At 42.1% G+C, this 13,747-nt stretch overlaps 1 protein-coding gene across 1 annotated transcript; it reads right to left on the reverse strand.

Moving 5' to 3' along the window:
- Positions 1-4,016: 4,016 nt before the first annotated feature.
- LOC132899033 (uncharacterized) lies at positions 4,017-10,411 on the reverse strand. Its single transcript, XM_060940682.1, has 3 exons — positions 10,362-10,411; positions 9,703-10,176; positions 4,017-4,748 (listed from the first exon to the last, which is right to left on the reverse strand). Exons 2-3 carry the CDS (start codon positions 10,147-10,149, stop codon positions 4,017-4,019), a joined length of 1,179 nt encoding a protein of 392 aa, XP_060796665.1. The 5' UTR covers positions 10,150-10,176; positions 10,362-10,411.
- Positions 10,412-13,747: the final 3,336 nt, after the last annotated feature.

Raw genomic sequence — 13,747 nt, forward strand, 5'->3', positions numbered from 1 at the left:
CCTGCATGTCTTTGGACTGTGGGGGAAACCAGAGCACCCAAAGGAAACCCACACAGAGAACATGCAAACTCCACACAGAAAGGCCCTCACCGGCCACGGGGCTCGAACCCAGACCTTCTTGCTGTGAGGTGACAGCACTAACCACTACACCACTGTGCCGCCCTAGGAAAAAATGTATCTCATCTCATCATCTCTAGCCGCTTTATCCTGTTCTACAGGGTCACAGGCAAGCTGGAGCCTATCCCAGCTGACTACGGGCAAAAGGTGGGGTACACCCTGGACAAGTCGCCAGGTTATCACAGGGCTGACACATAGACAACCATTCACACCTACGGTCAATTTAGAGTCACCAGTTAACCTAACCTGCATGTCTTTGGACTGTGGGGGAAACCAGAGCACCCGGAGGAAACCCACACGGAGAACATGCAAACTCCACACAGAAAGGCCCTCGCCGGCCACGGGGCTCGAACCCAGACCTTCTTGCTGTGAGGTGATACCACTACACCACTGTGCCACCCTAGGAAAAAATGTATTAAAACTAAAAAAAGGTTAATACTTTGTATAACCTCAACATAATCCCACAGCACCGATACAATAGTCTTCGCCTATAATGCTAAATGATCTGAGAACTGAGACTGCGCTTTAATGCAGAATCTCTTCAGATCCTCCAGGTCCTAGGTTCTCTCATATGGACTCTCATTTCAGCCTAAATCACTTGGAGACTGGGTGATCAAGGTGACATGGTGGTGCAGTGGTTATCACTGTCACCAAACAACAAGAAGGTTCTGCATTTGAACCTTGCGGCTGACTGGAACTAACTCTAGTTTCCTTACACAGTCTAAAGATATGTGGATTAAGTCAACTGGCTACTCTAAATTGCCTGTGAATGTTTGTTTAGCTTTGCAAGTGACGTCAAAGCAAAATAGAAACCTGGATGTCGGCCATGTTGGTGGAGATACAAATGCGGGGTCAAGAGACATTCCACGCAAAACATAGTCATGTGTGCGCAAATCTCTATTTTTCCACTGCTTTAAGCGTTCTTTTAGCTATACCGTATCTTTGTACTGTATATGGTTGTGGTCACAACAGTACTCGTTACCATGGCACGTTCTGATTTTTTAGAATTCCGTCTGTGATTTGGAAAGAGGGTGAGGAAACACTGAGGCTTAGTACGGAGAGGAGATGAGCACGGCCGAACAACATCGGCAGGGCTGGTCTAACAGAGGCTAAAACCAAAACCGCTCATGTTTGCAATAATCATTTTATCTCAGGTGAGATTCACAAGCTTTCTCGATAATATCATGGAAGAATTTTATTTTGTGTTGCTAGAATTTTGCTGTAAAATGAGCGTTCTCTTGTCGTGGTTCACTCGGTCGTTGTTATAATTTTAACACGTGTATTACCATTTCGCTTCTAGGAGTGCCAGCAAAATTATACAATAGAAACAATCCAGACTGGGCACCCACTCAGAAAATGGGCTATGCTTCGTCCAAGGTCGGACTTGATTCTTCGGCAGCCGAACCAGATAGAACGCATTATCATATCTGGGTACTCCGATGGTCAGTAGAAGTGTCTTATCTTCAGAAAAGTCTGACTTTTTGAAATAATATGAGTCAAAACCGTCTTGGTTCCATGGTGTAATGGTTAGCACTCTGGCCTTTGACTCCAATGATTTGAATTCAAATCTCAGTGGTATTTCTGAAGCCTTTGGTTGGGGGCGGCACGGTGGTGTAGTGGTTAGCGCTGTCACCTCACAGCAAGAAGGTCTGGGTTCGAGTCCTGTGGCCGGCGAGGGCCTTTCTGTGCGGAGTTTGCATGTTCTCCCTGTGTCCGCGTGGGTTTCCTCTGGGTGCTCCGGTTTCCCCCACAGTCCAAAGACATGCAGGTTAGGTTAACTGGTGACTCTAAATTGAGCGTAGGTGTGAATGTGAGTGTGAATGGTTGTCTGTGTCTATGTGTCAGCCCTGCGATGACCTGGCGACTTGTCCAGGGTGTACCCCGCCTTTCGCCCGTAGTCAGCTGGGATAGGCTCCAGCTTGCCTGCGACCCTGTAGAACAGGATAAAGCGGCTAGAGATAATGAGATGAGATGGGTCAAAACCACACATATCTCTCTTCTCTTTGTATCGAATCTCCGCTCGATTGCTCAAATCGTGGTAATACTGAGAAAATTCAGCATTGTTTACAGACACGCTTTCAGCGGCTGTCATCCAAGTTGCTTTGTATATCCACCATCATGGCGGACGCTCATGATGTAGCACATATTGATCACGTGGTTGTAAGTCATCTATAGACCCTTTTCAGTCACGTGACCTTCGTAAACACGACCGCCATTTTGGACATGTAGTGGACTTCGGCTCGAATCAGTTTGAATGCGAGGAAGGCGACAAACATAAAAGAAAAAGGAGCGAGATGCAGAAAACTGTATTTACTAGTTTACTGTAATTATGATCTGGCAGCTATTTACACCGGATCCAGTGTAAATAGCTGCCGGAGCCAATGTCCGAGCTCGGACGTTGGCTCTGGCAGCTATTTACACTGGATCCGGTGTAAATAGCTGCCAGATCATAATTACAGTAAACTAGAATGGAATGTTAACAGCAATGTAATGCCTTTTCTGGCTAATTTTATTTGTCTTACCTCCAACAAAGTGGTCACTACACAAGCGTTGGTATGCTGCTATCCATCTTCTCCGTCGGTCAGCATCTACCGGGATCCGATAAAATGATAACCCTTGCCTTGTTTGTTGATGGTTACTACATCCAGGTGCACAACAATATAGTGGCATGATGGAAGTCTTGCTGAAAATAAACACTTTCTTTGCTGCCGTTCCTCAATGTTGGCTGTGGTAAACTACTGGTAGTACATGTCCAAAATGGCGGCCGCGTTTGTCGTGACGTCACGTGAAAAGGGTCCATAGATTGGTGACCAGCCCAGAAGTCAGTTGGGATTGGCTCCATCTTCCCCCATGACCCTGACAGATAAGCAGTACAGATAATGGATGGATGGACTTGTTGACCCCATACTGCTACCGTGAATGCTGATTTCGCCTTCCCCATGTTGATAAATGACTACAGGTCTTGGTGTCACCTCATATTTACACCTCTGTGATACAGGAAGTCATGGATGCCAAGTTAAGAATTTGTCCTAAACACTCTGGTGTACTTATACTATTAAGGAGAACATACTTCTGTTGTATTTTGTTCATAATCATTTGTACAGGTGCCAATAATTGACATAATTTCATTCAAAAATTGTATATAGTTTATTTAGGGCTCTGTTTCATTTCCTCGTGATAAATTTATTTCACTTCTCTCATATTTTCAGTGATACATTGTACATTTTGTGTAGCTCTTATCATTAAGGTTAATTTTTTTTTTCAAAAATACAAATTTAGTCTTGAGCTTTATACTAGATAAGGATTTGAAGTATAAGCATAAGTATAATCACGTCTTTAAACTAAAAACTTGTTTGTCATAAATTATTTCTGTCCTTTCTAGAGACATGTCTCATGACCAGAGGAAAACATGTGGCTACAGTTCAAGCTCAGACTATATGCCAGGTTTTTTCTCTGTCTGTGGACAGTTTTTACAAAGTGCTTGAAGACTACCCAGATGTTTGGAAGGACATGAAGAGATTACTGATTGTTATCTGAATCAAGAGTCGTTATTTAGCACACTGGAGAGTGCCTGTAAAAACACGTCTCCTCTCGTCTGTAGGAAAGAAAAGTTTTGTCGTCCTTGCTTTATGGTAATGAACAGCACTCTTTTAGGTGTGCTCAGCACGGTTCACTTTTATTGATTTTAAAAGTGTAAAATGCACATATATTTCTTGCACGTGGATAAATTGTATCAACATATAATAATTAATACAATGTTTAGATGCCTAATATGCAACTTTGTTTTGCCAGTTTTACCTAACATCTAATCATACTCAGATTCAGAGAACTGATTGCTTGATTTGTTGGATATATTAATAAATGCTTGTTCAGATTCAACATAAATCAAATCTGGTGTGCTACCCGAATATACAAACGGTTCCAGATGCCAGCCTGTGCTTATATTCATATTGGTAATATGAAGCCTGAGGAAAGTTGCACTTCATCTCCATTTTGCCAGGTACCACATAGATAGCAATATTTGTGCCAAGTCCTTCCTGCAGCTTTTTAAACATCCGATTGGCTAGATATAGTCTAGCTTTACCCGGATCTTCTTCTATAGCTGCGTAGATTTCAGGTGGTGGGTTTGGGATCTTCCATTCCAGGTCCACTATCAGCTGATGGATGCGAGCTTTATCCAGGGAGGACGGGGTATCCCTGTGACAAGCCACTACATTAGAATTGGAAGCCTCTGAAAAAGCAGAGATGAAGTGCTCCAGGCTTGGACAACTGCTTTGCTCTTCGGTTTCCTCCGTGCCCTCCACAGCAACCTCCTTCCAACATGGCACAGGGGGGTGTACCATTACAGCCCAGTGCAGCCAATCATAATTTCGCTCTAAACCTTTTAGAATTTCTGCTGCTTGCTGCTCTGGACTGTGTGTGCTCCACCGAACCTCCAGGATCTGCTTCTTTACGTCATCTTCAGCCTGCTCTCTGAAGTATCCAGAACAGAGCCCTCCAGTGGATTTCATTTTCCTGTACAAGGCCGACATCCTGTCTGACCACATCTTCATCAGAAGAGCCTGATCTCTTCCGGTCAAAGAAGCCTCAACAAAAAGGCACAACAGGCCTGTCCCAAGCACAAAATTCACCTGCAATGCAAAAAGCTAGGTTTATATTATACAAACACAATTCTCAACACTGACATCACTGTCAAAAAAGGAATTGCTGTAAATTGTACTTTTTCATTTAAATTTCAACTCAGGTTGCAAGTAAAGTGCTGTAAAATTTACGACTGTAAATAACTCAAACACGTTTTCAGTAAAGTACTCTAATATCTTAGATAGCATAAAATAACGCAATAGAGTTTCTTGATGCAGGATACAACTTAAAGTGCATATCACGGGTAAATTCAGGAGCAAGATCAATGTAATTCTCCTATTTTATATTAAACTTTGGTCAAATATCTGTAACATTCTGCATTCTCTGCAATTTTTTTGCCTTGCACAATACCAGAAAAATTCAGTTGAAATCAAGCCATTTGAGGCGAATTGGTCCGCCTCTGAAAAAACTTGGCATTTGGATTTCCTGGGAAACATTGATTTTCGTGACGTCGTGTGTGGGATGCCTCCCTTTGAATCCTACATCAGCGCTGGTTTGTTTATGAGAAAACAACCTGGTGGTTTTCTGCAAATTTCTTCAACGTTATCACGTAATTATTAAAATGGTTAACAGATGTATCGTAGGAGGGTGGAGCAACACCAATCTTGATGGGATTAGTACTCATCGTTTCCCACATTGCGCTCAGTTGACAATTCCATATTTCAATGCAAAATCGCTAGCTGCTAAACTTGGCTGTGCACTGAAACCGTGCAAGCTCTCACAGCCTGCTGGTGCTTCCGCAGGTGACGTCACGAATCTGGCTCCAGACTCCCTTGGGATTTTTCCAGATGCGTTTTGTTATTTTATTTTTTTCTGCTGTAGACAGATGGCCTTGTGCAAAATTACCCTTCTGGATGAGTGTGTAAAGGGACATTCTTTCATATATATTAAAAAAAAAAAGAATTTGGTTCAGGATATGCACTTTAAGGTTCTTGCTCTAGGACTCAATCATGGTAATTTGGTGGTGCTAGGATTTGAACATATGACATTCTAAGCTGTAACTCAAAGCCTTAACCACTGAGCCACCACAACTATCTCTATTAAGCACTTCTACCATTGACTTAACGCCACTAAACGATTGCATTGACTCAATGGTGATTCAGTAATTGTAGGGGCTCAGTGGTTAAAGGCATAGTCAGTGATTTTGGAGAAACCAGCAAGAGTATGACTGATTACTGCTGGAGAACAAGTCTATGAGAGATCTCTTGCGAGTTGGAAGGTCCTACCTCCCACTTTTGAAGTTGGAATTACAGTACAAGTATGGCATGTTCAAGTGCTTGAAATGGAAAAGGGCGGATGCAAAATTCCTTCTCATTTGTTTCTTGGAGAAATCCTATTTTGATTCCAATATGCACATGCTAAATAGCATTATCAAGTAAAGGGTACACAGATTATAGATTAGATTATGTACATAAGCAACAGCTAAGAGTAGATGTGTTGCTAAAAATAAACAATTATCCACTACTGACATTGTCCTCTTCTTTTCCATGTTGAAAGGTTGAAGGTCCTCATAACTTGGGAGCTCGGATAACAAAATAATTTCCAAAGTTCCCACTTGAAATTATGACTTGACATTGTGTTCATGTGCAACACCCAAGTTGGCAACTCAAATTTACCATAATTCCAATAACACGTGAAGGCAACATTTATCCAATGAAATGCTTGAATGGGCTTTTTACAGTCCTGTGACTGCCACAGATGATGGATATTTTTTTCTTATTACATTAAAGCCATTTAGCAGACAGTCTTATCCAGAGTGACAAACAACATTCCCAGAGTGGCCTGGAGAGCAGTTGGGGGTTCGGTGCCTTGCTCAAGGGCACTTCAACCCAGGGAATTGAACCAGGGACCTTTTGGTCCCAAAGCCACTTCTCTAACCATTAAGCCATAGCTTTATTATCAGATTGTTTGATTTATGCATTGCTATCAGGATGTAAAGAGAATTTAAAGAACTGTTCCTGAAAAAGAAACACTTCCCATGCCTTTAAGGCTTTCAAGTGCAATTCAGAAGGTCATGGGTTCAGATTCTCAGTTGTATCCTGCAGCAGCCAAATAACCAAAAATGCTGGATTATCCATCCAGCCATTCATTATCTATACCGCTTACCCATCAGGGTCGAAGGGGAATCTGGAGCCAATCCCAGATGACTTCAGGCAAGAGGCAAGGTAAACCCTGGACAGTTCACTAATCTATTGCAGACCTACATTATGTTTTATTTTATATCATATGAGATATTACATTACTTTATTGTAAATATATTTTACAGTTGTTTACCCTGGTTGCCAGTAAATTACTGTAAAATCGACAGTACATTTTTAACACAATTCAGTTTGAATGCCAGGAGTGGCAGCATATTCTTTATTGCTATAGTCAGCACCAAAATGTAAGAAAACAGGCTCAATGAATGTAGTAAAATCAACACTATACAAGATTCAAATGTCCACTTAATTGAGTAAAGAAACTACTTACCTTTGTTGAACAAAATCATTCTCACAAGAACTCCTTTTTGTCGGTTTTTTTCTCCAACACATCTATTAGCTTTAAATAATCTCATCTCATTATCTCTAGCTGCTTTATCCTGTTCTACAGGGTCGCAGGCAAGCTGGAGCCTATCCCAGCTGACTACGGGCGAAAGGCGGGGTACACCCTGGACAAGTCGCCAGGTCATCACAGGGCTGACACGTAGACACAGAGAACCATTCACACCTACGGTCAATTTAGAGTCACCAGTTAACCTAACCTGCATGTCTTTGGACTGTGGGGGAAACCGGAGCACCCGGAGGAAACCCACGCAGACACGGGGAGAACATGCAAACTCCACACAGAAAGGCCCTCGCCGGCCACGGGGCTCGAACCCGGACCTTCTTGCTGTGAGGCGACAGCGCTAACCACTACACCACTGTATGTAAATGGAGGCTTCTTGTTTGCCTGGATATGTCACAGCATACATAACATCCCTCTGTCATCCAGAACCACAGGGAAATATGGTTTTTGACTTGCACAAGTCAGGTAATATAGATATAAATGATTACGGAGGATGATGTAAAATAAGATTAAGTTGACTCAGGAGACTGTGTCCAAGTAAAAGCCATCATAAACACTGTTGCTGTGAGGCGATGGTGCTGGTGGTGGATCATTGATGCTTTGGAGCTCCTTTGAAGATTGGTGGCATCATGAATTGTTCCAAACACAGTACTACCATATTTTATCTCAGATCCTGGTTGCTTTTATCAAGAAGTTTTTTTTAAATTAAATTTATTACACAAATTATTGAAGATGGACATATTATTTGTTGCCTATCCAGTCTGCCACCGTGCATTTGGACAAAGCACCAGAGAACCTTACTGTTCCTTTCAGGTTGTTCACTGTGTCTCTGTATCAGGACTTCTGTGTGGGAATTAAAAATACAAAGGATAAAGTGGTTCCTGAGTAAATTATCAGCTGGCGTTATCAGATGTCTTTGCTTTGTTCTTTGTCTTTCATGAGTGACATTTACTTTGTTATTTACAACTATGTATAGTACTATCAAGGTTATCTTGCTTGCAATTATCTTGCCTGGTGCGTAATGTGTGTAATCACCAGTAATGTTTTTTTTTTCTTCTAATGACATCAATGAACCAGTAAGTTTTCATTTAGCTGAATTTTTGAAAGTGCTTATCCAAGTCTCAGTGTTTAAATGGTACAGGGATTGAGCAATCATATGAGTATTCAGTGTGCTTTTTCACCACCACCTAGAAACTGAACTATATTGAATTGTCAATGTGGCACGGTGGTGTAGTGGTTAGCACCGGTGCCTCACAGCAAGAAGGTCCTGGGTTCGAGCCCAGCAGCCAGCGAGGGCCTTTCTGTGTGGAGTTTGCATGTTCTCCCTGTGTCCGCGTGGGTTTCCTCTGGGTGCTCTGGTTTCCCCCAAAGACATGCAGGTTAGGCTAATTGGTGGCTCTAAATTGACCGTAGGTGTGAATGGTTGTTTGTCTCTGTGTGTCAGCCTTGCGATAACCTGGCGATTTGTCCAGGGTGTACCCTGCCTCTCACCCATAGTCAGCTGGGATAGTCTCCAGCTTGCCTGTGACCCTGTAGAACAGGATAAGTGGCTACAGATAATGGATGGATGATTTTACCGAAAGCACCATTAACATGAATGTACAAAGCAATGTGAGCTAGCTAGCCAACGTGATAAAAAGTGAGCATAGTTTCTTCAGGATCTACAGGGTTAGTCAAAATTATGTTAATACTAATAGATTATTTTTCTCCTGAATGTGTGGTGCGCCATGACCACTGCTGGCGTACTTGGGCCCTACTTTTTTGACACCCCAACAGTCCGCGTGGGTTTCCTCTGGGTGCTCTGGTTTCCCCCACAGTCCAAAGACATGCAGGTTAGGCTAATTGGTGGCTCTAAAATTGACCGTAGGTGTGAATGTGAATGGTTGTTTCTGTCAGCCCTGTGATAACCTGGCGACTTGTCCAGGGCGTCCCCTGCCTCTTGCCCATAGTCAGCTGGGATAGGCTCCAGATTGCCTGTGACCCTGTAGAACAGGATAAGTGGCTACAGATAATGGATGGATGTTGTATAGTGGGCGGCCTCATGGTGCAGCAGTTAGCATTACTGCATTCCTGAACTTGTGTTTCTCTATGTGTGAAGTTTCTGTATATGTTCTCTTCATTTCCAGTTGGGTTTCCTCCAGGTTCTCCACCTCCCAAAAACATGTCAGGAGGTGGACTGGCTATGTTCAAATGCCTCCTAGTTGTGAATGAGTGTGTGTGTGTGTGTGTGTGTGTGTGTGGTGCCCTGTGATAGGCTGACATCCCATGCAGGGTGTATTCCTGCCTCCTGCCCAGTGTTCCCAGGATAGACTCCAAAGTCACCATGATACTGACCAGGATAAAGTGATTACTGAAACTGAATGTTTTAAACCTTCACCCAAAGACTGCATATTTACTGACCTTAACACAAAATTCTTTAATCTCCCAGCGTCTGGGCTTGCGGTTAAGAACAAGCTTCTCCAACAGGGTGGGCTGATCGGTCAGCACAGAGATGCCCATCATACGACTGTACAGCGCTGTCAGCTGCCTCTCCAGTCTGTACTCCTGAACAAAGCTCAGAAAGACTTCCTTTTCACGTTTGGTGAACTCAGCCTGGGCTCTCACTGATGCTCCTAGCTGATTGTACACTACAGCCAAGTCATACTCAAGACAGTGGACCTCCTCGTCAGTCAGCAGACCTGGTCCAAAGGAGCTAAGCTCATTATCAATGTGGTCTAAATTCTTTTTCACTGGGTCCAAATCATCAGAGGTAGTGCTGCCATTCAGGTAAGAGCAGATTCCTTCGACGAGCACGCGCATGGTCTGCATGAACCCAACAGGTTCCAGAACTTTCCCAAATAGTGCCATGGTTTTAATGAGAAGAATATGGATGAACTGAGTTGGAAACACAAGCAAAAAAAAAAAAAAGATGCATGATCTATTAAGTGATCAAATAATTAATTTATCTTGGTCATTTGTAACATTGATAAAATTATACAATCTCTAATTTGAAATTAATTTTTAATTTCAAAAAGAATATCTATTTATAAAATGGTCAGAAATGCAGGTAGGAGACTCACCAATATACAGATGAAGTGAGATGTGAAATAACCTTCACTTTGGCTTCTGTATTTATACTTCCTAACTAGAACAAATAAGGGTTTGATAAATTTTTTTCTTTAGCTGCCCTTCAAATAACATTTACATTTCAAACAACAGCGGTGCCTCGGAGATTATGTGAATTAATTGACTGGGAGAGTATACGATTTAACATACATACAGTGGATATGAAAAAAAAATCCACACAGTCCAGTTAAAATAGCAGGCTTTGTAATATAATAATAATAATAATAATAATAATAATAATAATAATACTACAAGCTAAATCATGTTCGAACTTTTCCCACTCTCAATAAGAAATTACAAGGTATAACAATTGAGTGAAAAACAATCATAAACGTTTTAGGGAAAAATAGGAAAAATAAAAATCTTACAACAACCTGGTTGCATAAGTGTGCACACCCTTTTGTAACTGGGGATGTGGTTGTGTTCAGAACGAACCAATGAAAGTCAATCTCATGTTCAAAAGTAATTATTATACAGCTGTAATCAATGAAATTATTCTGATTAAGTCCAAATAAAGATAAACTGCTTCTTGAGCATTTTCTTGACATCTTCTTGGTTCCATCTCACTGCTGAGTCCGCAAAGAGCTTACAAAGCATGTATGGTATCTCACTTGTTGAAAAATATCAATCAGGAGAGGGATATAAAAGAATTTCCCAAACATTAGATGTACCGTGGAACACTGTGAAGGTCATCAACAATAAGTGGAGAAAAACAGGACGCTATAGCAACATTACCAAGAACTCTCGAAAATGGGACAATTATACAAAGGATCATACGAAAATACAAAAGGACAAGACAAAAACCTATCAAGGAGGCTGCTAATGGCCCTTTTCCACTACCCTTTTTCAGCCCACTTCAGCTCGCTTCAGCCCGACACGGCTCGCGTTTCGACTATCTAAGAACAGCACGACTCAGCTCGCTTCAGCCCTGCTCAGCCCCCAAAACTCGCACGGTTTTGGAGTGGGGCTGAAGCGAGCCAAACCGAGCTGAGTGAGGCTAGGGGCGTGAGCAGACACTCCCCTGTGCACTGATTGGTGAGGAGGAGTGTCCTCACATGCCCACACACGCCCCGCGAGCACGCTGGGATCTGTAAACACCGTAAACCCGGAAGAAGAAGAATTACGAATTACGAGAATTATGAAGCCTTATGCGCCTCGCCTCATCTATACGCTCTTGCCAGTATCTGTTGGCGTTGTCGGTGACAACAAGCCACAGCACCAAGACCAGCAACACTAACGACTCCATGTCCTCCATGTTTATTGTTTACTCTCCGGGTCGTGAGACTACCGCTTAAAAGCTCACTGATGTCACTGTTTGCGCCGCCTAACGACATCACCTGACGTCCACCCACTTTCGCTAACTCCACCCAATGTGTCCACCCACTTCCAGCCAGCACGGTTCAGCGCGGTTGTAGTCGAAATGCAACCCCAACAGCCCCACTCAGCTCGACTCAGCCCAACTCAGCACGGCACGGCTCAGCCCGACTCAGCCGCGTTGGTAGTGGAAAAGCGGCATAAGAGACATACGGTAACATCAAAGGATCGACAGGAATATCAGACAAGTACTGATTGTTCTCTGCATGTGACAATCTACAGTCTCTTATGTTCTTCACATATCTGGTCTATGGGGTAGGGTGGCTAGATGGAAACCCTTTCTCACAAAAAAAAAACATCCAAGCCCAACTAAATCACCTAAACCATGTGGCCGAATGTGTCTAATGAGCTCAATTTCAAAAGGTATGTTTGGTGCAAAAAAAAAAAAAAGCACATCACCAAAAGAACACCATATCCACGGTGAAGCATGGCGGTGGCAGCATCATGTTTTAGGGCTCCTTCTTTTCAGACCAAACTGGAGCTTTTATCAAGGTGGAGGGAATCATGAATAGCTACGAATACCGGGTTATTTTAGTGTAAATCATTCAGGTGTCTGCTAGTAAGCTGGAGATGGAAATGAATTTCACCTTTCAGCATAACAATGACCCAAAGCATACATCCAAATCAACAAAGGAATGGCGTACCCAAAAGAAGATCCAAACTAAAGATCTTCTCCAAAAGAATCCAACTAAACATCTGCGGGGTGACCTGAAGCAGGCTGTGCACAGGAAATGCCCTCACAATTTAACAGATCTAGAATGTTTTTGCAAGGAAGAGTGGGAAAATAATGCCACGTCAAGATGTACTATGCTGATAGACTCTTATTGAAAAAGACTGAGTGGTGTAAAAAAGAAATATCAGAAGGTGCTTCAATAAAGTATTAGTTTAGGGGTGTGTACACTTCTGCAACTAGGTTGTTGTAAGTATTTTCCCCTTAAAAGGTTTCTGATAGTTTTACACTTGCAGTTTCACATTGCAAGGAGCCTACACAAAGAACCAAGTTAGTATCTTAGTATTTGACTGTCTGAGCTCCACTGTCTGTGCTTTGCATAGGCTACACCCTGTTAGTGGAAGGATTTAGGGGAAATCAAATTTACACAAATTGTCCACATATATCAGACGAGTCAGGCAGGTTTCGCAAATGTTGGTGTTGAAATTATGCTCTGCCTTGGGGTTCTGTATGATGTTGACTGAGTTAATGAATAATGGAGTCTACTGGTCATTAATTGCATAGCAAAGTCCACTCAGACCTGCTTAAACGTACATTATTTTCTCAGCTTGACACAGTTTGAGACAAGTTTCATGATGATTTGGGAATGCAGTCGGCAGGATGCTGGTTGCAGACTTTCAGTAAGCATCTATCAAAACTAAAGAAACCAAATTTAATCACAAAACATGTTTCAGCTGGTAGAATACACTTAAGATAAGTAGGAAATGTGTGTTAATTGGGTCTTTCTCAAATTATACCTTTAGTGAAGTGGGATCCTATGCAAAACACTGCTAAGAGGTATCCACACTGGAATGTTTGCATTGGTTTTAGATGATAATTGGTGCACTTAATGGCAGATTCAGGAATGAAATTATACCCTTGAGTGATTTAAGAGTGTACATACTGTATGGCTTCCAGTAACTATTTCCATTAGAATATGATGAATCTTGTGCAGTAGGAAGAGATGCCCTATATGTGCGGCAATGACTAACCAATCTTAAATCAGCTTTCTTACTCTTAGTGGTGTGATAAATACAACTAAATGCAATGAAAGCACTTAAAGGGGCAAAAGAGTCGCGTGTAAAAGTTGGTCCTCGAGACTAATTGAAGAAAAGAATACAAAGAAAGAATAGAAAGAGTAATTTAATGGAGTAGGATTCACAGATGTTTTTCCCAAAAGAAGTTGGTCAGTTGAAAAAAAGGTCAGGTTGTGTATGTTAGGACATTAAAAGTTTAAAAAATTCTCAAGTCTTCTGA

Source organism: Neoarius graeffei, chromosome 15, assembly GCF_027579695.1.
Source record: "Neoarius graeffei isolate fNeoGra1 chromosome 15, fNeoGra1.pri, whole genome shotgun sequence".
Taxonomy (NCBI): domain Eukaryota; kingdom Metazoa; phylum Chordata; class Actinopteri; order Siluriformes; family Ariidae; genus Neoarius; species Neoarius graeffei.

Coding starts and splice junctions, on each gene's coding strand:
- LOC132899033 (XM_060940682.1), bottom strand. CDS start 10,149: ATGGCACTATTTGGGAAAGTTCTGGAACCTGTTGGGTTCATGCAGACC. Junction 4,749..9,702: donor TTAAAGAATTTTGTGTTAAG/GTCAGTAAATAT, acceptor TTTGCATTGCAG/GTGAATTTTGTGCTTGGGAC.